The sequence below is a fragment of the Manis pentadactyla genome, chromosome 5, assembly GCF_030020395.1.
Source record: "Manis pentadactyla isolate mManPen7 chromosome 5, mManPen7.hap1, whole genome shotgun sequence".
Lineage (NCBI taxonomy): Eukaryota > Metazoa > Chordata > Mammalia > Pholidota > Manidae > Manis > Manis pentadactyla.
Genome location: NC_080023.1, coordinates 165992628 through 166018105, shown reverse-complemented (window position 1 = coordinate 166018105; position 25478 = coordinate 165992628). Strand labels below are relative to the sequence as shown.

Below are 25478 nucleotides of genomic sequence, written 5' to 3'. Positions count from 1 at the left end.
GCCTTTTCTTTCTCAGGACATAGACTAACTACAAAGGCATCTTCAGGGAGGAAATAGCAAAGACCTCCTAATACTAGTGAAGTGGATGGAATTATAAGCAGCTTTGAAAAACGAGTTAATATTTTACTGGGGAGCAGTGCCAGAGATGGGTGTGTGGGGGGGGCTGCCAAGTGTAGGGCTGTGTGTGAAATAACTCTTCCATCTGCCTTAGGGGACGAAAAGAAGCAGTTCTCTGTGAAAATAAATGTAAGCAAGAATCCTTATAAAGCTCATGGGATTTGTCTGCCCACCGAGGGCCCAGTTCCCCAAGAACATGCATACAGGGATGATTGTGGTAGGAAGGGCTAAGCAGTGGGTGTAGGCCTGACTAATAATGGGGGTTCTTGTTCCCTCGCTGAGTTTGACATCTTTCTTTCTCCCTCTGGATTTAAATGGCTTCTCAGACCGAGAGGCACTGCCTGTGCCCTGGATTCAGAAGGTACACGCCTCCTTGGGAAGCAAAGGGGAGAGACAGCGGCTCCCTCTCTCTCTCTCTCCCTGCATCTGCCGGCAGAGCTGCAGCTGGTATTTTTCCACAGGCCTTTTCTGCGATCTCGGGGCCTAGTTTTTCCCAGGCAGGCCCAGAGTCCGAGAGAGGGTTAATAGGCAGGAAGCTGAAGGCATTGCAGACTAATACGGAAGTCAGATTTTTGTTTAACTGACAGGTTTAGCAGGCCTCAGTGGTGGGGGAGGGTACCTGGAGGGGAAGGGAAGTTTGTAGATCTAGGCATGTGGCCTGCTAGGAGCGCATTTGGCTTTTCTTAGGGTAAGGACGGACTGGGGCCCCACCTTGGCATCCTGGCAGGGAGGCAGGAACCCATTTTAGTTTTCCTTTGAGTACTGGCAGAGGGGGGCGAGATATTAGGCTGGGCAAATGGCTGTCTGGCCTGCTGTTCCAGGAGGCATTTTGACAATGACTATGCAAACTTGACCATTCTGTTCCCCTCCTCCACCCAGCAGCCCAAATCCTCTTTCCTCTGAGAAGCCACGGCTGCCCTTTACGACTTCTTGGGGCTTGCCTGTGCTGTCTCTTTCCTCAGTTCCTCAGAGGCCTGCCTCAAGCCCCTTTCTCTGGCGCCTTGGCTGTTTTCCTGGGGCTCCCCATTTCTCAGTTTCTCTTCCCAACCCTTCCCGGAGAACCATTCAGCTGGACTGTTCTAGCAAAGGGCCAGCTTGCCGCCTAGCAAAGAGCCGTTTCTGTGGGGGCAGGTGAGGGTGAGCCTCTCAGCTGGCCCCAAAAACTCTCTTCTCAGTGGCATCCGGGCCTCAGGCTGTGTTGGAGCAGGTCAGGCTGGCTGCACTGGCTCGCCTGTGCTGGGAAATCTAGCCAGGGTGTGGGAGAAGTGCGTCTGGGGGACCCTTTCCCAAGTTTTTCTTGCTGCAAAAGGCCTAGCTTAGCCTGTCTTTTTCTATGCACAGGATGGCTCTTGCTCACCAGAGCCTCACAAAGATAATCGCTCAGGAAGTGTTTCAGCCAATCCCAGGCGGCCTTACACTCCGATTTGCCGGCGCAGCCAATCGGGGATGAGCTTTTATTAGGCGGCCAGACCATCAAGCCGAAGTGCCAAACCCTTTTTCTGTGAGAACTAGGAGCCTGTCCTCCATGTTTTATAAGTATTGACATTACACAGTGTTAACAATGCATCCACAGAGGTAAGCTCGACTTTTTAACCATCTTTTCTCCCCCTCCCTCTGAGACATCCGAATTGTGGGCGAGCAGTGTGATTTCTCTGTGGCTGGCCGTGCCACACTCACCCCACAGCACTTAGGTTAACTTGGAACTGTTTAGAGAGAATTTTTTTGCTTTCTTGGGTCACATGGCTAAGTAGCCATTAGCCATAGCTTGATTTTGCAAACTGGCAAGGGCCTGGCACACCTTTTCTTCCACCAGGACATGGTATTTCTGGAATAGTTTGAAGCTAGATCCTGGTATGCCAAAAAAGAAGCTTTTTTTTTTTTTTCTCTCTTCTTTCTCTCTCTGTCTCTCAGCAGTTTCCCCCCCTGCACTATTGTCTTCTCTTGTGTCACATGCTTGCTGGGGGAAGAAAATGGAAGGTAAGGAAGCAGGCTCCTTTCCAAGGAGAGCTCATGGCAGACAGCAAAGCAGGCAAGTTTACCTCTCCAAAGAGGTTCTGGGAAGGCTGGACTAAGTTCTGACAAGAGAGGACGTGTGTTTTAAAAAGAACCAAGCCCTCAGCAGAGCAGTGCTAAGGAGGGATCCTAGCTCCTGGGGCCTAGGTGGGTGGTGGTGTCTCTACATAGTCTTTTCTCTCCCTACAGGGTTTCTTCACTTGCAACTACATTGTTCAGCCTTTTTTCCTGACTTCTGTTGATACAGTGTTCTTCTGCAAGCCAGCCTACAGCCAGCAAATGTTTCTGAAAGTGTTTTCTAGGCTTTGGAGGAAGTTTTTGGAGTAGGGATGGGGACTTGGGGGAGGGGGGTGCAGTGGGGGGGAGAGACGCTGGCCAACATCCTGCAATAAATCTGTGAGGACTCTTTGAATCCCTTAGCTTTCTACTCTTGCATGGTTTTCAATGAACTGATGTACCTTTTATCCTGGTTTTCATTCTCCTTTCCCTTTTTTACATTGTATCATCCTCTGTCCTGTGTGATAGAGTGCAGAGGAAATAAAATCATGTCTGTGGCTCATGACAGCATTCCATATTCAGTTGTTGGGTTGTGTTGTTGTGTGTGTGTGTGTGTTTTTTTAATAATCCCATGTAACTGTTTAAAAAAATTTCCTTTTTGATCAAGTCCCAAATCTGCCAGCCTGTTCTCTCTTCTTAACTGTGGAAAAATGAGACGGTTGCTTGAGCATTTGTTGGGTAAGTAAAGCAATCCATTTCCTCTGTGACCATGTATAAAGACTTTGGTGAACATTTTGGGGTCTGTTTGTAACAGGGGGTCTTGGCTGCAGCAGTTGTGGGAGGGGGTGCTTTTCATTAGCAGGAACCATATAAGGGCTTTTAATAGTGTTTTGATTTTAGGTGGCTGTTTGAATCCACTGTTTTTCCTGATAACCTGCAGCTAGGATTGAAGATTGCACTTCCTGTTTACCCTGGGACAGGGGAGAAATGTTCAGTTCATTGTGGCTTGACTGGGGACCTTGAATTGGGTTTGTTTGGATATTACTCTGGGTAGGTGATCTGCTTGTGAAATATAACGAAAGTGCTGTTTCTTAACAGTCACAGTCTTAAACATTGGTGAGGCAGGAGCCTGGTGGTGGAGGTGGTGTGTGTGAGGATGGGGGTGTCAGTACTTATGTTTTAGTACACTTACATGTTAGTGCAAAATCCCACCCACCACCAAACTTGGTTTGATTCAGGACTCACTGCACCAGAGATCCGGCCTTTTTCCAAGCCTGAGCCACACATCTGTATGCACGCTTGCTTTACTTATGATTTACTTCTCACATTTTACGTTTCCCCTGATCTCTTAATGCTGTAGTCTAGAACTTTAAGAAAAAGTAGACTCATGGTTAGCATTAGCTTCATAATTTACCTAGAAGTTCATTACATGCATTTCCAGCCTGGAGACCCAGTCAGCATGACTGTAAAAATGCTGGAAATATATTCAGTTGCTGTGTTAGGTAAACTTTCTGAAATCAATAATCTTTTTTTTCTTTTAAATTAGTGTCCACCTGCCCACCTTTCAGTACCAGTTGGCAAAAGGCTCACTTAATACTAAGAAATGTACCAAACTCTTAAGAAAAAGATGTCTAATGCCAGCGTCTTAGAGTAAAAGTATAGTCAGTTAATGACGTTGTATACTTAAAATTGAACAGTGCCACTATCCCATACAAGTAAGTTCAGACACTTAGCTGTTTTCTTTGTTCTTATCTCGACTGTAAATGGAAATTACATATTGAGGTTCTTGTGGCCTCCCTAGAAGCAATATCTAATCACAAGACTCCTGGTTTGTTGCCTTCAACGTTTGCATAATGGTGTGTTTGTTAGGCTGGAAGGAAACCATAAGGGCAAGCAAGGCATTTGTCCTCTTAACAGCTTGCATTAAAATGGCTCCCACAGGTTTGCAAAGCCAAGGTCTGTTTTCAAACGTGTGGTCCCAGCAAGTTCCCAGCCCTGGACCAAGGTAGCTACTTTCCTCTCTGGTACTGTGACCACCACTAATCATAAGTCTGTAAAAAGTTAATTTGCTTTCAAAGAAGCATTACTTTCCAGTTTCACTAAAGGGGTAAAAAAATAAATGTCTGCATTGCAGCAGGACTAAGCAGGGACAGCAGTACCGGCCCACAGAGCAGCCCAATGGGGTTCCTCTGTCCACCTTTTGAACCAATAGACTTGGAGGAAAGGTTACAGATTGACACTTGCAGTGGCTGGAGTGAGAATGGGCCTTCTGGAAATTTCTACCATCTTTGTTTCTTTTAGGAAAAACAGATCTGCCAAGCTGAAGAGGCTCCTGCATTCCATTCCTAGGGCGTCTTCCCCCTCCCCCCTGGCTTTTTTGCTTAAAGGTAGAAAGGTCTCTCTGCCACATTTATAAATTGCAGAGGGAGGAACAGAATGTGGGGCTGTTTTCCTTTTTTCCTTCTGCCTCCTCAGTCCCCAAAGAGGATGCACAGCTGCAAGGAACAAACACACACACTGAAGCTTTTGATTCCTCTCTCTCTCTTTTTTTTTCCTTCCCTTCAGGACCCTCCAGGATGGATTCACTTTCTGCTTTGGGAATTTAAGTGGCATTCACATGGGGGAGGGGGAGTAACTGCTTTTATTAGCTCCAGAAAATGGTCAGTGTTCTGTCTGTAACTAGAAATTAATTATATATAATCACTCAGTAAACTTTCTACAGAGTTTTTCTAATTGCCACATATGAACTAGCCTGTTGGAGCAGAGGCCAGTCACTTTTATAATTAACAGCTCAAAAGATTTGAGTCAGAAAGAACGAAACAATGAGGCATCTTGGATTATAAATTAGGGATGAAAACAATAGCTTTTTTTTTCTTCTCCTTTCTTTCTTGTAACCCCTTTTTCTTTAAACAAAACATTCCCCCCCTTTTCCTGAGAGAGCAGTGGGGAAACTGCTTCAGGTCTTAAATAGGAGAGAGGGGGAAATGAGTCACTCGGTAAAAAAGCAGGGTGACAGTAACCCAGAAAACCCTGAAGGCAAAGGTAGGTTTTTTAAAAGTCCAACCACTTCAAATGTGTGATCTCTTTGTTTCTTTTGCCTTCTTTCCCCCTTTCTCTCCTGTGGCAGAGGCAGCAACCATTTGTCAGCTGAGAAGCCCTAGATCTGGCTTTGCCTCTGGTTGACCCTGAAAAGAAAGATACATGCGAAAGTGCCTTCCCCACCCGCAGCAGAGATTTAGTAAGGGAATATGTTGAGAAGCCCTCTCCTTGCTCTTAAATGCAGAAACAAGTAAGGATTCACCCTTGGCTTCAGGTTGCTAAGGCTATGGCTGCCCTTCCCCCTCCACCCCACTCTCCTTCCAGATAAACAAGCAAGCGGGAGCCATTTCAGCACGCAGCTAGCTAACTCTGCTGCCAGGCTGTCCCTCCTCATCAAGATTACCTACCGACCGGCCGGCGAGGAACCAGCCACCCGTCCTCGCTCTGGCACAGCCTTGGGCACCATGCCCTCCTTTCTCCCCTGGAGCTAAAAATCAGTCACCTTGCAGCTCCCCCATTCACAGCACCACAACAATTCTGAGGCCAATTCTCAGACCTGTAACAGTAAATTACATGAGCCACCATGAGGCTATTAGTTCGGCCTCTGAAAGCGGGTTTTGCAAAACCCATTGTTAATTTTCAGGGCTCTGTTGGGGGTGGACAAAAATCTAATTTGTGAGTATCCCGTGCAATTGGCTAAGGGACTGTTTTACTGTTGTTTCTCCTTTGCTGACTGGGATTGTCTTTCCTTGATGTGAACTGCCTTAGGACTGGCTGGGTATGTGGTGGCCGTTTGCAGGCATACAAACAGCCTTTTTATTTTACCTTGGCCTCAGACTGGGGTGCAGCCCTCTAGCTTGGCTTTCCAAATGCCTGCTCTCCTTGAAGTACTTTCATTTTACCTAGCTCCTTTTTGGTATGGATGCAAAACTGGTTTCTAATACACCAAGAAGGGAGAATGGGCTGCCCCCTTCCTCAGCCAGCTCCTTTTAACATTTTCTTTGCACAGACACCTGTCTGTCTGTAGTCTGTGCCACAGGGCTGCATGATTCCTACCCTTCCACCCACCTAATCTGAGGGCAAGGGGGCCTCATCTCAGAGCCTCATGTTGAAGGCTCAGGATCTAAAAAGGAAGGGTTTTCCTTAGGAACCTGTGACTTCACAAACTCCCCCTGTCATTGCAGATTTTTTTTTTAAAGCTTCTAAACGTTGGGTTGTCCGTGTCCTTTGGTTGAGCTTTTCCTAGTTCTCATACTTAGGAAGGTGGCTTTGAAACTAGCAGGGCTGCTTAAACAAGAGCTACAGCTATTGAACAAACTGCTACCATTTTAGCTTCAATACAGGAATGAGGCAGTGTTGCCAGACGCCATTTTAAGAATCCTGCATAAATAGCTTAGCTACCGATGACTCTGCCTGTTTTAGGTGAGTGCTTATATAAAGCTGCTCTGCTAACCATTCCCTCCCCCCCCAATTTAAAAAAGAAATTTAATTGCAGATATAGGGAAGCATGTTTTTTTTTTTTTTTTTGATGTTCACTATTTTGTGATCTAGAAGAGGAAGATGTTGTGTCTTGGGGATTAAGTATTTCTTACAGCCTGGACCAGTTTGGTATTTTGAATGAAAGTAAAAAAACTCTGAAGGAAAAGTGCTTTCAAATGATGCATGAATCTTGAATTGCTGTGCGATGATCCTCCTCTGTAGAACCAGAGTCTTGTGCATGCTGGTTATATATGCTGGATGGGTTAGATATTCTTGGTTAAAAGTCAAATAGCAGGAGCACTTGGGGAAAGGAAATAGCTGGGCATTGTGTATCTAGGCATTTTTCTCTCAAAACTAGATGTTTTCTCTTTTCTTCTCCTCTCTCTTTTGGAAGTGTTGAGGGGATGGCATTCCTGGGAATTACGGACCAGCCTTGGATCCTCAGAATTAATAATCAGAAGGCTTAAAACATCCTGGAGGTGCTGCAGTTCATCTGTAACTTTTAATTGCTCTTTTTCAGTGCATGCAGGTTAAGAAGTAAGCATAGGTTTTCTTGTTCAGGCATTGGGGGGAGAAATCTTTTATTCTTTTTGGGAAGGGATGGGATGGTCTTGGTTGTATTTGCAGGCGCTGTTTTTTCTTCTTTAATTGCCTGAAATGTATCAGCTTGTGAAATCCAGAGGCAAGTGAGGTTGGGTAAATGTGAGTGCAAGAGGTGGTGATGGGAACATACAATGTATACAACTAGTTGATGGTATATTTTCCTGGTGGGGTGAGAGGCTGTTGTTTTTTGTTTTCAGCTAATTTTACCCTTTTCCTTTAGCTGTCCCCCAGCCTCCTCAGTAGACCTAAAAAAAAAAAAAAGGTAATGTCATTTTGAAACAAGGGCTGCTTGTTCCATTGTTTTTTATTAAAATAATCGGCTGGAAGCTAGCAGATAGGGAAGGAAAGATGCTGTATATTTTCTAAGACTTTAATGTGTTAATGACAAGAGTTCAAAGTCTTCTCCAGATGCAGCAGCCTTTTCTTTCTAACAATTATGGTTATTTACTTGTTTTTTCCTCCAAATGACTGAACAGTTCTTAATCTAAATTGAGCATTATCCATAGGGCATTCAGACTGTACAAGTCTTTTCTTACCACTACTGTTGATGTAGCATTCATAGTTTTCTCCCTAATAACATACCTGTACTTAACACTAAACAAACAACAACAAAAAAACAGCCGAGATCAGTGGTGTAGAAAAGAGGAAGTCCCTTTAGATGTGGCTATTCAAAATGACTAATTCTGCATTCTGGTCTTGTAAATGAAATTTTTTCCCCCTTTTAATGCATAGCCACTGCAGTTTCCTTTAGTCAAATACAAGTTGTGTGTGTATATGTATGCATGTGCATGAATGGATTCCCTTTGAAATGATGGCTTGCTGATCTCTGAAAAAGATGGTTTTCTGAAATTGTGCTTGAAATCCTTGGTGGTGCTATTGCTAAAGTTAGGTGATTATGGTGCCCACTTGTAATAGTTGGAAAGATAAAACAGCTTAACTTTGTTTTCCTTCCTTTCTGCTCCAGAATTGATTATCTTAAACTCAGTAGCAAATAGCCACCATATAACTAGTTTGCATTTTCTTAGCCTCTCAGCAGCATCCCTGCCTGATGTATTCAGCTCCTCTGGGCTGTTACGAGCCAGATAATTGTTCTCTGGAATGCAGCCCTCCTCCGTGATCAATACACCTTTGAATGTTTTCATTGCTGCAGAGTCCTTCAAGTGGGTTTTTGGGGCTCTGATAGGCATAATTGTTCCTTTCACCACCGTATGTTTTGGTTGGATCACAAATGAGTTTTTTTCTCTATCACATCTCAAAATACAGGATCGGTTTCAAGAACTTTAGAATTTCACATACTTTATGCTAGAGAGGGAAACGATTCTAGTTGTAGGAAGGATCAAAGTTGCTGTTTGTACTTATAAAGTTGACCATCTCTGAGGACCGCATGAGGCTTTTTGTTAAAATTTATTATTTCCCATCACTCTAAGTAAGTAACCATTTGCAGCAGTCATTTGGACAACCTGTGTGTGTTGTAGGCAGTTGTGTTTTTGAGTTGAGAATGTTTGCCTCAAGTTTGAGAAAAAAGTATTGGTGCTAAAACCACCTTCCACAAATCACCATTGTATTATTGCGTGCTCAGGATGTGCTTAGATTGAAGAGGCTACTTTCTTCTGATGAAAACCGTTTGTGACAACCTGTCAGTTGTTTCTTCAGTGATTTGTGTCACCGGCTTTCTCTACAGATGTAGTGTAAATGGAACTGTTAATGGAGTTCAGTATCGGAGAGCTAAATGTGTTAATATCCTGATTTTAAACCAAACTACCTTTCTTTTTGCTGGGACTAGTTAAGTTTGAGGCATCCAAGTTCTGATTTAATTCTGAGCTATAATTGCTTCCTTTGATCCCGTTCCCATCCTGAATCCTCTTCCCCTAGCAAACATGGAATTCTCCTAAACACACATCTCCATCTGACCCTGACATTCCAGGCCTTTTTGGACTCATCTTTTATGTTGTCACAGTCCCAGATCACGGAACACAGAAGAGACATTCTCATCCATCCGCTCTTGCCCAGCCTCCCTCCTGCCCGGGCTTTCAGTCTATCCGATGGAAAATTCCAGCCATATCAATTGGTGATGCACCCATTTCTTTTTATTGAACCACAATCTGATGGAATTGCATCTAGAGTAGTTGCTCAGATTTTACCACTTCATTGTCAGTCAGAATGTTTGGTAAGTTCCGGAACCTCAAACATTTTGCACCTATAAAAACAGAACTTCAACTGGCTTGGCTTGGGAGGTGTGTGTGGGGAAAATATGAAATGGCCTGCACTTACTCGACAGGAGTTTTAGCAGAGAGAGGGAGGATTCTCGGGGACCTTCCCAGCAAAGGGGGCCTTGCCGTCCCTGCTTCTCTCTCCGTCCCCCAACTCTGTCTTTTAAATAATCCTTCCTCATTCCATTTTTGTGGTGGGGGATAATTAGTCACAGTTCAGGAGAGTGCTGAACGCGTTCTCTAAGCAGTGCCTGCTGTACAGAGGAAACATCCAGGGGGTGGGAAGTGTGGAGACCCCAATCCTAATTCCTGGGATGAATGCTGGTGCTCAAGATGTGAATGGTTTGAGACCAGGCCTTTTGCTTTTAGCCTGGGCATATTTTTCTACTTTGTAATTTAACCTATATATGTTTCCATGTTCTTGCCTCATGGGGAAATTGTAAGATTTAGTGGGGAGGTCTGAGAAATGACTCTTAGCCTTGCAGAATTCAGAGATCAGAATTGTGGGTACCCAGTGATCCACCTCCAACCTGAATTGGGTGTTAACAATGAGAAACTTGTTTACTTAATGGCTGGGTTCTCACTGGCCCACAGGGGCAGGTTGTAACTGTGTGTCTAAAATGCTTTTTTCATCCCCCAATAATAGCATGACAACTGGAATAGTAATTTGACTTAAAAAAAGAACAACCTAGTGTTCTAAAAAACTCCTTTAGGAGTCTTAACACTTTGAAATCAAGTGTGGGTTTCTCTCCTCCCACCCCTGCATAAGGATGAATTGTCTTAAATGTGGGTTTGTTGTTAGAACTTCTAAATAGCTGCCCCCATGGGGCAAGTTCTCCCAACTACCTAAACTTGAACATAATATGCTCTGTTTCAGCTTGGCTGAAGAGGAAATAAAAACAGAACAGGAGGTGGTAGAGGGCATGGATATCTCTACTCGCTCCAAAGGTGAGTAAAAATCTTTTATTGTCTATTCCAGAGCAGAGGAGGAAATTGGAATTTCTTTGGAGTTGCTGCAGTGCAGCGAAGTATGGCTCTATGAACTGAGGTTGCCACACTCCTCTCATTGTGAGATGTGGAACCTGTGATGGATGAGTCTAATTTATGGAGAAATGTCCTCCTTTTGATTTTCTTTCCCTTTCGTGTCTGTGTAGATGTACTGACCTGTCGGGGATTTTCCCCACAGTATTTATATGAGTATCATGACTGAGGGCTGAAGGCAGCTGGCTACCTCTCTGCCGGGTAACTTTCAGTAATCAGAATTTAAAGAAAGCATATTCTAGAAGCAACCAGAGTCTCCAGCCGCTGCTGGATTTCTGATTTTAGTAAGAGGCCTCTTTGGAATGATTTATAGAAGTGACATGAAATTGGCCCACTTCATTAGAAAATGGTGTCTTGGTTGGAGATCAAAAGGAAATGTAGGACTTTCTGGAATGCTGGGGGCAGCATTTGCATTTAGGACGAAAGTTAGCAAATCAGAGCAAACATGGTTTATATTTGTATTCAGAATCATGTATTAGACTCCTCAAAACCTTGGAATTGTGGGATCAGTACCTTTTGTTGGGTCTCTGGGATTCTATGAGGCTTCCCAGAGGAAGCAGTTACTCATTTTTGCCTTCAGGGTGCTTTTCAAAATGAGCTACTGGGGCATTTTTCATACCTTTGGTTGATGAAAATGCTTCTCTCCATACATAATGTTTGTACCTAGGTGGTGGTATTTCTTCCACAAGTCACCGAGTGCCACTCCGAGCCCACGGCCCGCGCCGGGGTCATGGGGGAGGTGGGAAGGGCCAGGAAGGGTTACTCCGACTCCACCAGGAAGAGTCCCATCTGCTGAGAGGGCTTCACACAAATTGGCTCCCTAAAGGTGTGGGAAGCAGTGAAGCTTTTTGAGGCTTTTATATGATAACGTGTCATTTTGGGCAAAGATGCAGGGCAGACAGTGAGGGTGACCTGGGAAATGGGAGCTGGCACAGATGGGGTCCAGCAGGTTCAGAGGAGGGCGAGGCACCTTGGGTGGGAAGGCCAGGCCACCTGGGTGAGTGATTTGTGCTTGGGGTGGCAGCTAGAGGCTGTTGGGGCCCCTCATCATAGCGCCTCAAGCCCTCGCAGGGCCAACAGCACCTGGAATGCTAAGGAGAGCCACACGGAGATTTGAGCACGGGAAGAACTGTCCCTAAGAGGTGTTCTGAGACACTTGCTGATGAGGGTGTGTGTCCTAGCCTACGTGTACTCAGAACTAAGTGTAGAGAGAATGCCCAAAGAATGGGAGACGGGTCTTTGTCCTGACTGTCACTCATCTGAAAGCTTTGTCTCTGTCCTTCTATTGCTTATCTATAAAGTAATTGTTGGATTAGAGTCTTAAGATTCTCTCGTAAAATATGACACACGCTGACAGTATTTATGAAGGCTGTGCTTATACCAGGAGCCTTTTCTTAGTGAATTTCTTTGATCCCCTTTTGGAGGTGTTCCCACTTTACAGATGAGGAAACTTGAGACTCCAAAGGGTACTGTCTCACAGGTGGTAAGTGCAGAATTGGATCAGACTGGGGCTTTGCCTCCAAGGAGCCACTTCCTTCCTGGGCCTGGAGTGCCCAGTAGCTTCCTTGGGGAGACTCTTCCAAAAGGACTGAACTCAGGGATTGTCACACGGAGTGGGAGGCCTGCTTTGCTCAGCACCCCCAACTCCTGTGCGAGGCCGCCTTCTTCATCCAACCCACCGGATGCTCCCAGCTCTTTACCAGGTGGCATCTCCCTCTGATTGCCACCTGATGTGGGGCCGCTCCGGGGTGACCGGCGTTCCTCTTTTTCATCTGCCCCACTCCAGTCCTCTCCCTTGAGCAGTGCGGTCTTGAAAAATGTAGATCAGATCCGGCTTATCTGTCTCCCTCCACTCAGGACCTTCTAGTGTCCTGAGGCTCAAGTCTGAAGTCACTGTGACCTACCCACCTGAGCCAACCCATTGCTTCACTCACCTTTGTTCACCTGTGACATTGTACTCACCTTGTCACAGCTCTCCCTGACTCCGCCTGCCTCTGCCGCCGCCTCCTCCTCCTCCTTCCCCTCTTAGGGCCCCATGTGTCCTGTGCCCTTTGCTGGGGACATGCTGTCCCGGGCCCTGCTGCCTGTTTCTCATCTCTTGGATTAATCTCAGATGTCATCTCAGAGAGGCCTTTGGTGGCCACCCGGTCCATAGGAGCCATTCCATCATTTTCTGTTACATTTTTAAAAATAAACTTCCAATTTTAGAACAGCTTTGATTTCCAGGTAAGTTGTGAAGGTCGTGCAGTGTTCCCCTATCTCCCCTTTCCACTGCCCTGCCACACACACACACAGTTTTCCCCGCTATTATTAACATCCCAGACTGTGGTATGTTTGTCCCAGGTAAGGAATCGATACTGGTATGTTCGGACCTCATCCAGGGCACCTCATCACATTTAGTTGTTATCATGTCTCCTTTAAATCCCTGTGACTGTTACAGTTTCTCAGACTTCCCTTGTTTTTGATGACCTTGGTAGTTGTGAGGGGCACCAATACTGGTCAGGTATTTTGTAGGAAGTCCCTCAACTGGGGTTCATCCGATGTTTTTCTCATGATTGGACGGGCAGAGGGTAGACGGAGATGATGGGTTTTGGGAGGAAGAGCAGAGAGTGAAGTGCCCTATCCATCACATCAGAACAAGGATACATATTATCAAGGTGCTTTATCACTGGTAACGGGGACCGTCATCCCCTGGCAGGCAGCATCTGTCCAGCATCTCCCATCCCGTACTGTCCTCTTTGGAAGGAAGTCTCAGTCCCCCTTCTTGAGGCCAGAGCGTCTACATAAATTGTTTCGAATTCTTTTGGGTGGGAGATTTGTCTCTTCTCCTTTCCGTATTTATTTATCTAATCATTTATATCAGCATAGACCCAGTTAATTGAAACTTTGAATTATAGTCTAATACTACTTATTTATTTTATTGCTCAAATTGTAGCTTTGGCCACCAGGGGCTCTTTCAGTTGTCTCCTGTATCCCTCTGACATCACTGTGGAGTTAGTTGATGGACTGATTAATTGAACACTTTCTTATTTTCTGCCATGATAAGATGCTCTAGGCTCGTCTTGTATATTTTCTGCCTCAATCCTAGAATTAGTGATTTCCCCAAGGAGCCCTGGTTCCTCTTATTGGCGAATAGCATTAGAAACCAAATCTGGTGCACAGTGTGCTCATTGCTGCTGAGATGCTTCTAGGTCTTTTTGGCTGAAGAGCAAGGAAACTATGTATGTATATTCCAACCACATGTATTCAAATATGTGTACACATTGCTGACTGTGTCTATATTAGACTAAACATGCATTCGTGCACTTGTTGGCAGTTATGATCCAGTACCACATGGGTCATTGCACCCTCTGTCCCCCCTTATCTGTAAACTCCATGGTGAGAAGCTGGCTCCTCCCATCTGCCATTTGTTTACTGTTTTCTGGTACATTTTAAATCTTCAGTGTATATAGCCTGATGAACTTTAATACATGACTTGTGGGACCACAATCCAGATAAAAAAAAATTGAATGTTTGAGGCATTCCAGAAGGTTCCTTTATGCTCACTCCAGATTTTCTTCATAACCTTGTACTTCTTATTTGTTTGTTGGTGGTCTCCTCTGCCAGAAAGCAGGCTCCTTCTCTCCCCAGGCCCTAGACACCGTGCTTAACTCCTCCCTTCCATTCAGGAAGCAGGACGGCATAGAGGTTTGAAAACACTAGGCTTCTGGAGCCAGATCCCCCGAGTTTGCATTCTGGCTTGCTCCCCACCTTGCTGGGTTATTCTTTGAGGCTGAGTTTCCCCTTAAACATGGGATAAGGATAGAGGATTATGGTGAAGATTGAATTTGCTCACCCAGACAGAGTGTGCAGAACTGGGGCATGGTGAGTGTTCAGAAATGTGAACCATGAGTAGAACTGACGTGAAGAGGATGAGCTTGTATTGATAAACCTGTCAGGTGGAAGCTCTACCCATACTTCTGCTACTTCTAGGACCTCTAGGAAGAGGACAGGGAGATGGATACGGAAACCATGGCTAGATCTTGAGAAACTGTGTAGGACAACCTGACAGGCAGGCTTGGGCCCTGCTTCCCGCCCTCTTGGCCTCTGTGACCTCTATGACACGTGCAGAAAGCCTCTCAGCAGCTGTTCGCATTGATTTTCCCAGAGCATTGGAGCGCCTGCTGTGGTGGGGAATCTGCCAGCGGAAGGGGTCACCTGGTTTTGAGAGAGACTTTTCTCTCCCCAGGGCCTGCCTCAGGTGGCTTTCTTTGTGTGTGTCTGAGCTCTTCTTCCAGGGTCAGGTGGCCAGGTGACTTGCCTGCTTCTGTGTCTTGGGGTCCTTTCTGAGAGAGCTGCTCAGGTCGGGAGAGGATATTGTGCTGGCAAAGGCCTGGAGCTGTGATACTGGGCTGCTGAGGCTCTGGGAGCTGAAGTCTGCATGGTCCAAAGGCATGTTTGCAGAGGCTGACAGGGGTGGAGGCTCATTTCGCCCTTCAGTCCTACTCATCTCAAGTGTGAGGATCTGTGCTCAGCAAACATGTATTTATTCCTCCAGCCTGCTTTTCTTGTGGTTTGGGAAATTCAGTGCTTCAGTCCCAAGATGACACCATTCCGGTCAGGGTTCTTTGCTTGTGAGCCACAGAAGCTAGTTCTGGTTAATTGGAGCAGAAAGGGGATGAGCTGGAAGGTGGTCAGTTGGTTGATGGGGTCAATGGGGGGGGCTGGAGGTTTGTGGCTGCTTGGAGAGCAGAGCTAGTGTACAGCCTACTCAAGATCAACAGGGCAAAGTCCCCAGGGAGAGTCCCTCACCTGTGTCATGTGTCTGCCCTTTGCCCAGGGAAGGGCTGGTGTCTGGACACCTGGACCCACCAACCTTGCTCTTATCAGGGAAGAGAGAAGTCCTCGAAAGATGAAGTGACCACTCAGGCATTTGGGAAACTGGGAACATTATTTCATACTTGCAGGCAGAGAACAGGTCCTAATTGTACTATATACTTGGGAAACTTAGAAACTCTGACAATAATTGGATCAGAATTCTTTAATCCTATTCCTCCATCTAGTCCATGTGACCCTTCAGGTTCTCTAACTAAATTTCAATTTGTATATCCCCTTCCCTGACACGTGCTTACTTATTCACTGAGTAATTCCCAAGCCAGTCATTGCCATTACACTAGCTTTGGCATTTATCGGGCGTTTTAGTTCTCTGGAGACAAAGCTTTTGGGCTTTCAAGATGTCAGGTTGATATTTGTGTTCGAGGGTAATGATCTGCTGAAAGATGCTCAAACATAAATCAGAAGTACCATTGTGTTTGCCTAACTAATATTTTCTGAGTACTTATTAGGTGCCAGGTATTATATGCAAATTACTTTATTTTTTCTCATAATAATACTGTGATGTAGGTGTGTCATTACTCCCATTTTACAGTCAAGGACACTGAGGTTCAGAGGGATTAATGAAGTGACAAAGTGGAGACCTGGGGTCAGGTTTTATCTTTGATTTTAAATCTCTGCACTTAGCCATAATCACCACCCTAAGGGTTCCAAGTCAGTTGTCTGCAGGGCCAGCAGATAGGCCAGATGTGCTGAGGCCTTTGGTGAACGGAGAGTGTCTGCACCAAAAGGGGAGGCTGCCTCCCATCTGATTGCCAGCTAGTAGGAGTTTGGGTTATGCGGTGTTGCCAACTGGGATTTTTTCCCCTACAAAAACTCCTGGTTTTGAAATGTGAGCTGTGCAGACCTGTTTTCTCAAAGACCATGCACGAACCCAGCAAAACACATCTCCAGGTCAGAAGTGGCCGAGCGTTGTCAATTTGTGTTCTCTGCATGAGACTGGTCACAGCTCAGTTCCTTGGAGGATCGTGGCCATACTATGCATGAGTCAGAACAAACCCCTCCAAGGCCAGGAACTTGAAGTCTGAAAAATGATGTACTCTGAGTTCACGTCTCTGTACAAAGGCTCCCCTGTTTGGGCTGCTCTCGTCTTGATTCTGCCATGTGTGCATTTTGCAGTAATGATTGTGGTGTGCAGATGCCAGGCTGCCAAAGCTGAAACCATTTTTTAAAATGTCTGTGTAATGTTACCCGCACAAGAGAACGAGCCACTTGGAAACCACGCACAGATGCAGCGGAAGCCCAAGATATTAAAATCTTGAACAGTATCATTCTTGCTGAGAATTGCCTGGGTAGGAAATGCTTTCTGAGACAGGATGCTGGAGAATATACAATTATAGCAATTTGCTAACCAGCCCCAGACCTTAATTAGTACAGGATCCTCATTCTCATTGTTGTATGTAAATTAAGACTGTTTCACAAAGGGATTGTTTATGAGGATGGCTTTGAGAGAGAGACCTTCTGTCATATTTTTCAAGGAAACTCTTTAAGAAAATATAGCCATAAACACTCTTAAATCACACAGTGATGCAGAAGTACTGAGAAATTTTCTTTAAAAAAAAATGAGCATCAGTATTTTTAACTCCATTTTGGCTCTTCTGCAGACTAAGAAGTGCCATCCATGTACTGTGCAATGGAAAGAATTTATTGGCAAGTTAGAAAGCTACCAGATTGTTCCTCTCCCAACAAGGTTTAAAATGTCCCGGAACTCTGAAGATGTCGGGTAACGACTTTCGAAAGGAGAAATCTACCTTCTCTTGGCCATTGTAGCATCCACTGTACATCTGTTCACGGAATCCTGTCGGCACCATCCAGGCAATTTAGCTTTGTAGTTCCCTTATGGAAAACCTGTTTGCCCCTTTTTTTGAAGTCTGACTCACGTTATATGTCTATCATTCTAGAAAACTGTGATCTAAAATGGACCATCCTCAACCTTAGTTTAAAAAGAACTATTTTTCCTCTAAATGTTTGTAGAATTAACATACTAGGTCAGAGGCCTCTTCGAGATCCTGGCACTTTTTTTGCCTGAAAGTTTCAAACAGGAGTAAACTGCATTGTCCTCTATCGATGGTGAATCCCTTACAGTTGACTTGAAGGGAGCAGGGCTGGAAAGCCCACACCTCATTGTGGGATGAGTGTAATGTTGTTATAAGGCCATCAAGACAGCCCTCCACCCCTACCTACCCTGTGTTGTCATGTCCTTGCTCCATTTTCTTGGGAACCTTGAGATCCAGCATTTCACAGGCCTTTTTAAAAACAAAACAAAACAGAACAAAACAAAACAGCTTTGACTGAGATGTAATTCACATAATTGCACAATTCTCCGTTTTGAAGTATACACTTCAGTGGTTTTTAGTATGTTCCCAGAATTGTGCAGCTATCACCATGATCAATTTTAGAAATGTTCATCATCCCAATAAGAAACCCCATCCATATCTGTCAACAATCAATCCCCATTGTCCCCTTACCCTAACCCCAGATAACCACTGATCTACTTTCTGTCTCTGTGGATTTGCTTATTTTGGATGTTTCATGTAGTATGTGACCTGTAGTGTCTGACTTCTTTCCCTTAGACTGATATTTTCAAGGCTCATCCACGTTGTAGCATGTGTCAGTATTTCATTCTTTTTTATGGCTGAATAGTGCTCCATTGTGGATATCCACGTTGTGTGTCTCCATCTGTGGATAGACATTTGAGTTGTTTGCACTTTTTTGGCTCTTACGAATATTGCTGATGTGAACATGGGTGTATGAGTTTTTATGTGGATGTATGTTTTCACTTCTCAGGGTGTAGACGGAGTGGAACTCTGGGGTCTTCCTAGCATAACTCGAACCTTTTGATGGATTCATGGACTTTTGAATAACACTTAAATCCGTCTCACAGCTACCCTCTTGACCCCTGCATCTTTCCTACTAGCTGCTCTTCCCATTTCTGGCCTTGTCTTCAAAGCCACACTTCTTCGGAAACGCATCTGACTCACGTTATATGTCTACCATTGAAGCCTGACTCACGTTATATGTCTATCATTCTAGAAAACTGTGATCTAAAATGGACCATCCTCAACCTTAGTTTAAAAAGAACTATTTTTCCTCTAAATGTTTGTAGAATTAACATACTAGGTCAGAGGCCTCTTCGAGATCCTGGCACTTTTTTTGCCTGAAAGTTTCAAACAGGAGTAAACTGCATTGTCCTCTATCGATGGTGGATCCCTTACAGTCTCCTCACCCCCTGCTTTGTCGTGCTAGCTCCACTGCAGCCTCTGCTCAGCCTCTCGGTGTGAACTGCTCTCCCCGAGCTTCCTGCAGACTCCTTGCTGCTCTTTCTGGTGGAGGTTTGCCATGCTGTGCGCACCTCGCTCCACCTAACAGAGGCATTGGACGTTACTGATCATTCTTTTCCTGGAAACCATCTCTTCCTTTGGCTTTTTTGCCACTGCGGTCTTGGTTTCCCACCTCGTTCCCCGGCGCCTTCTCTTCTCTCCAGCCACTAAATGTTGGAGTCCCTGGAAGCTTTGCTCTCTCATTTCTCCCCAGCATGTTCTTTCCCTGGTTCATCTCACCCACATCTGTAGCTTTATGACTCACGTTTTTTACTTCCAACCTAGATATTTCCTGAGTCGTGATGCAGAAGGCCAGCTGCCTACCTGTTGTTCATGGGTGTCTCAAACCTCACGTGTCCAAAGTCGGTTTCATAGCTGAACCTTCTCTCCTGCTGCCCCTGCCCCCTAACAGCACCTGCTTCTCCTCCAGGATGAACAAGGCAGTACTGTGCTAGCCGGCTAGGCCAGGGGTATGGGCCTTTATCCTTGATGTTTCTGTCCTTTGCCTTTTCATACCATTTTCTTGGTATTATGTATGTCCTGATATCACTGTGCTTCAGATTATCACTCTTGAACTGCACTAGTCTGGCTGGTCTCACTGTCTGTCTGCCCCACCCTCCCTTTCCAGATGAAAGGAATATCTCTCCTGGCTGACACTTCCCACTTTAAACTCTTAAGTGCTTTCTCCTTGGTTTTAGGACGAAGGTCCAAACCCTAAAATCCTCACGTGCTGGCCCCTGCCTACCATTCAGCCACCCCGATCTTCCAGGCCCTAGAAGAGCCATCTCTGGCCTGTGGGCCTCTGCTAATACCTGGGAGATCCTCCCTTCTCTTTCTTCTAACCCTCCACCCCCCTTGGGCCTGAGGCTCCCAGTGAGGGTCAGGCCTGCCTTTGGTTTTTGGGTCCTTTTTCACCTGGTGCCCATTTAGCGACCATGGTGTCTGTTCTATTGGTGCGCAATAAATATTTATTTCGAATGAGTGAATGACTTGACTTTTTTTTTATCAGATAGTTGGAACTTTCATATTGGAGAATGAAGTGAAAGCATCCTTTCAGCCAGAGAGGATGGCTTTGTTTCCAGCATAATCCGTGCCTGGAAATAATTACCCAACCTCAGATGTCTGCTTTCTCTAAAACGACTGGTGGCCTGTCTCTTTCTCCCTCACCAGGGACAAAGTGCTCCTTGAAATGGCCCCCGTCCTTCTGATTCTTTCTTTCCTGATGTACTAATACCACTTCTAGCAGGCCCTTTCCAAAGCCTAAGTCCGGTTGTCCTGTTCTCCTGCTTTATGTTTCCATTGGCTCCTGAAGACCAGTCTTGAGCAGAGACTCAGGGCCCTGCTGCCTGACCTTTCCAGGCTCTCAACATGGTCCCCGCAGGACGTGTCCCTCCCGTCCAGCCAGCCAGGCCTGCGTGTTGATCTTGTGATCATGCCAGTTCCCTCTGCTCCTCGCTGAGCCACACCTTTGCAGATCCTTCCAGACCGCTGTCCTTGTGGACCACCTTCTGCACGTCTCTGGGGACTCAGGCCTCCCTCTTTCTGAGCCTTCATTTACATCTACAGTGGAGTCTTAGCTTCCAAAGGCAAAATCACCCTGGAAAGTCCCTTAAATTGCCCTCAAATGTACATAATCAGCTCTGATCAGGCATTCTTATGCATACTAAAAGTTTGAGACTTTCCAAGCTAGGCTAATGGAGGAATCAAAGGTTAGTCCACATGCCCATTTCTGGGCATCAAATCATCATGCCTTCCAGCCAATGAGGCAACTGCCCAATTCCTCGAATAGGAATGGGTGGGGGATTCTCAGGTGTCCTGGGTCTGCTCTTTTTTGAAAAATTCTGCGAGGAGGGAACACAACTATCTTGCCATCTTCCCAGCTCGGCATTTCGAACCCAAGCCCCACTGAACTGCCTTTCTGCCAGGGCTGTTGGCATCTTGGAGCACTGGCTGCGGGGGAAAAAAGCACAGGAAATGCTGGTCCCCCTCTCTCCAGCCTCACAAAATGTTCTGTCGTATAATTCATTTACCTGTGTGTCTTCCCCTAGACTGATACGGGGACTAAGTCTCTCTCACCTTTAACCAACACAGGGATAGTGATTTATAGGTAGCTGCTCAGTAAGTGTTTTTGAGTGAAGAATCTCTTTCAAGAAATATAAATTGTCAAAAAGAAAGACACAGGCCCACCGTGGGGTCACTTCTGCTGGGCCAAGTCACCACACCAGGGCTTAATACCTCGCCTAATTGCAGTTTCAACCTCCTCCAGAAATGTAGTCAGTCAGGAATTTTCTGGTCAGCATTGATAAGGTAATGTCACACGTGCCCTCTCCATCCCAAAGATGAGATCATCCACCTAATGAGACCAGTTGTTCCCAAATGAAGGTGGTTCCACTTTTTTTCTTTTAAGGCAGGACAGGGAACTCATAAAAACCTCTCCCTTTTTGTAGCCCTTCAGAGCATCTCTGCTTGGCTAGAGGGGGGTGCTTCCCAGCTCAAGAATCGCTTAATAAAGCCAGTTAGAGCTTCACATTTACTTTGTTGAAATTAACAAAATAATTGACGTTAAGGGAAGAAAATGGTTTATTGGATTTCCCTTTCAAACGATAAAATCAGTGCATCTTCTTGCTCTTGCAACAAGCTAAAATGTACAAAGAAACACCTAAAAACCCTTTCTGGGCAGGTCACCAGGGTTAACAGTTGGTATGATCTCATTTGTACGTTTCCCTTCTCTTATAAAAATATAAACAAACTTACACTGTAGGGGAGGAAGTTTTCCTTTCCTGCCTTCTAGGTTCTTTGGCTGGTCTAATAATTAAATTGACACAAGACAGATCAGCGAGAATAACGAACAAGTTTAATGACATGAATACCTCCTGTATCCACGGGAGAGACCCTAGAAAAGTGGGTAACGCCCCCAATGGCCAAAGCCAGCATCTTAAATAGCAGCATCTTCAACAACAAAAGATGATGGGAGTGGTCCCGCTGTTATAGGGTTAAGTTATGGGGAGTCAGTCGTAGAAACCAGGAAAAGCACAGTTAACAAGGGTGAGGTTGTTAATGCAGATTTAAGTTGCTTTCTTCTCCATTGATAAGAGATTTTAGAGATTTAGAGTCAGCTGCCTTTTCCTAGTACAAAGAGGGACACCCTTACAAATGGAGATTCCTCTTACACGTGTAAATATGTCTTGCAAAAGGCTAACTCTTATTTGGTTTTCTGAGCTTCTGTGTTTGCAGTTTTAAGAACTAGCCTAAAATAATCCTTATGCCAGATTATTGGGGTGGCATATTCTGCTCCCCTACCATACCATGATGGGGTTGAACTGTCTAGAATGGGGCCATCCTAGCAAAGCATTCCGTATCTCATCTATTTACCTTCTTGCCCTTCTTGGCTTTCCTCTGCTTTTAAGGAATTTTCAAGGTTAGATTTAATTACATTGACAGTTGAGAAGAATGGAGACCTTGGCGTAGGGGGAATTTTGCATTCCATCCTTCGGAGAGGAGGCCTGGAGGACTGTTCCACGTGGAAATGGGGACTGTGTGGATGGATCTGATTTTTTTTTTTTTAAGAGAAGCTAATAATCTGGATTTCTAAATGGAGATTTTTCCCAATTTGGAAATATTGACAACTAACTTAAAATTTGAAAAGTACCACCTAGTTGTGGGCTGCAGTCCTTCAGTGGGTCGCTTCCGGCCCCGGGCGTGGCTGTAGGTTCCCCTCTCTTCCTGGGGATCGCTTCCCCTCTAGATCACTGGGTCATCCCATCAGCTGCCACTAGGGCCCTCTTCCTAATAAGGCTGACCTGGATTTGTCCTCTTTCAGAACCACCCTCAATAACTCCCTATCCCCAGCAGCAGTTTGGGAACTGTCTTTCAAACCGGGTTGCTGTTTCTTGGTTTGGGCCCAGATATGCTAGAAGTTGGTGAGAGTTTCTTGACAAATACGTATCTTTAAAATCTAGACTCATCTCCAGCCTGGAGAAACGCTGGCAATCTGAGAGGCCCAAGACTAGGAAGATGGAGACAGGAAAGAGCAGATTTAATTTCTCTTGACTCACGCCCATTGAGTGGGATGGAGGGAAAATGCACTTGGAAAATAATTGTTCTACTTTCCCTTTTTGAGGCTGAGCCCATATTGAGGCCTTCACATAGATGGGCCCTTGTATCACAGCGCAGGGACAGAATTGAATCCGGGTGCAGGTTAAAGGAGGTGTTTAAAAGAGAGCCTCAGACTTAATGAGTCTGATAAGAAAAAGGGCAGAAAATAAGGACTAAAAAATTTGGTTAAGTAGTCACCACAGTTGGGGGCAGTGTCTCCCAGTGGGGCATGTGTTTTCTCTGGAGAAAGTCATTCCTTTTTTTTAAGGTTGAATGTTTCTGAAACAGTAGCTGTTTCCCAGAAGTATGGAGAGAGCTAGGAAATAGGTGGCTGGAGAAAACCTCATGAATTTCCCCTCTTTGGTTTTTCAGTAATAGTTTTTAGCTGCATGGCCCCATCACATTCAGGATATAAATCCATACTTAATCTCCTACTTTCGGGGAAATGGGTTCTTTAGGCAAGAAGCAAGAATGGCTGAGTATTTGTTGAAAAGAATTTTCTTGCCCTAGTTTCTCTCAGACCCTGAAATGGCCAAGCTCCCTTTGGGTTATCTTCCCTGTTTACGTCACAACCCTCCTGCCTTCTTGGTTTGCTGGGAGAAATTCTTAGACTGGGGAAGAAAAACTGGAGTTTCCTGTAAATCAGGTCTGGCACATCTCAAAGCTTTTCTGTTGCCCATTTAGCTGATCAGATGTATGTTTTGGGAGCATCTCAGTCAGGCTGTGTGCCAGGTTTTAGGCTACAGCAAAGAAGGACAGAAAAACAGACTGAGCTCACATTCTGGGGGAGACACAATAAACAAGTGAACCTGCAAAAGAAGAAAATAGTTTCTGGTAATTTTCTGGTAGAGATGACCGCCGTGAAGGGGGACAAAATTCCTACAACACTAATGGATGATATACTAAGGGGGCAGGAAGCTGGGGTGGTCAGGGAAGGCTTCTCTGGGGAGGTGACATTTGAGCCAAAAGATGAAGTTGTTGAGCCATGGGAAGATTAGGCACAGAACTTTCTAGATGGAAGGGTCAGCAAGTGGAAATGAGATTGGCTTGTTTGAGGCCACTGTGTTAGGGTTGAGGGAATGGAGAAAAGGTGAGCGGGCCCAGATCCTTGGTGGCATTGTAGGACTTGATAAGATGTTGGGTGTCTACAGTAAGCCCGTTGGCAGGTTTTAAGCAGAGGACTGCTTGTTTTAAGTTTAAAAGGAGGCTGATCAAGGTGGCAACTGTGAATGAAGTTAGGGAACAGCTGGAGGTGAGGCAAGGAAGGAACACCCCTTTGCAGAGCGCTCATCACGAGCCAGGCACCATGTGAGCATTTCTCCCCTTACCTGCAAGGCTTGGCATTCTTGATGCATATCACGAATGCCTAGGATTCTGAGGCCAGCCCTTTCCTGGGCTTCGTGAACTTCATTTGAGGAGGGGAGGAGCGTGTATTTGGAGGCGTCTTAGGGACAAGTTCAATCTGGACTGGTGGCGTTGGGACCGGGGGCCACCTGGAGTGGTCTGCTTTGATCTGGGAGGAAATCCTGAGCCCTGAAGGGATTTTGAGCCGGGTTTGCTTGAACCTCTGCCAGCCTAAGAGGCCTCACTGTGAAAATTTGTGTTTTCATCATTGAACCCTTTTCAGACACAGGCTGAGAAGAGCTAGTCTGGTGTAAATCAAGGTGAAGATACAAAAGGATTTGGGCAGAGTAGTTTGAGACTTCCGGGTTAATGTCTTACCCCCCTGCCTTGGCTTCTCCTTTCCCCACATCGGAATAATAATAGCGACTGGTGGTGCTTTGATCGGTCAGACACTTGGCATGCATTCTCATCTAATCCTAACAAGGCTTTTAGGAAGAGACGAACGGTTACAGCTGAATCGACTGAGACAGAGAGGCTAAGTAACTTGCCGAAGGACACACAGCTAGTAGGCAGCGCTTGCAATCAGACTTGGTGGTATGGCTCCAGAGCGCACGCACAGCGAACAACAGTGCTGTACTGACACGGGCCCAGGCCAAACATGCCCTTAGCTATAAAGATTTACAGGGCGGCACCCACAACTTTTCCAAGGGGCAGTTAGGGGCTTTGGAGTGGGGCCCAGCCTGCTGCGTTGATCCGCTTGCCTTTGTGCACATAAACGACTTTGTTTATCGGAGGCTCACCTATGAAATGGGTGCACCCCCACCATCCCTATTTCACAGAATTCTTGGGAGGACTCACAAAGTAGCTTCTCAGGAAACAGTAACTGTGAGTTACATGGGCTCAGTTTGAGAAGGAAAGACACATATTTTCCTGCCTGCACCCTCCTCCCTAATATGTATTCGCACACTATTGGTATTTTTCCTGCTCTGCTTTTTGTCTCTTCTGTAATGAGTTTCCTATTCCGCGTTCATTCTATGCTCTCTAGCTGCTTCATCCCGGGTCTGTTTTTCTCGGGGTCTCAGTTTCATCATTACTAAAATGGAGATACTCAGTACCTACCTCCTTGTAGAAGTGTGGAGAGGAATAAATAAATCGTTGTTTGTATTGAGAACAGTGCCTCGCAGATAAGTGGTCAACAGAAGGCAGCTATTATTCCTATTAGTCTTTGCAGGCTGGCTTCCCCCGGGGCAGGGACCTTCCCCTGATAGTTTCCGTGGTAGCCGAGAAGTCAGTAGTTGCTTGGTGACTCTTTGTTGACTGACTGGTTTTCTTCTCTTTGAAATTTGCA

At 45.5% G+C, this 25478-nt stretch overlaps 1 protein-coding gene across 19 annotated transcripts in view; it reads left to right on the top strand.

Annotated features, from left to right (window-relative positions):
• The first annotated feature begins 662 nt into the window (after window positions 1-662).
• Window positions 663-25478, top strand: part of ZMYND8 (zinc finger MYND-type containing 8) — a 105892-nt gene continuing 81076 nt past the window's right edge. For 6 of the 19 annotated variants that reach the window (XM_057503068.1, XM_057503056.1, XM_057503065.1 and 3 more), the window contains exon 1: window positions 10336-10406. In XM_057503068.1, coding sequence (XP_057359051.1) covers window positions 10382-10406 — 25 coding nt within the window. In that variant the 5' untranslated portion in view covers window positions 10336-10381. Of the gene's footprint in view, window positions 806-1458; window positions 1693-2791; window positions 2866-4696; window positions 5170-5250; window positions 5417-5532; window positions 5842-6104; window positions 6589-6800; window positions 7183-10335; window positions 10407-25478 lie in introns of those variants that run through there. The other 13 variants (XM_036902076.2, XM_057503067.1, XM_057503061.1 and 10 more) reach the window with 10 other exon arrangements.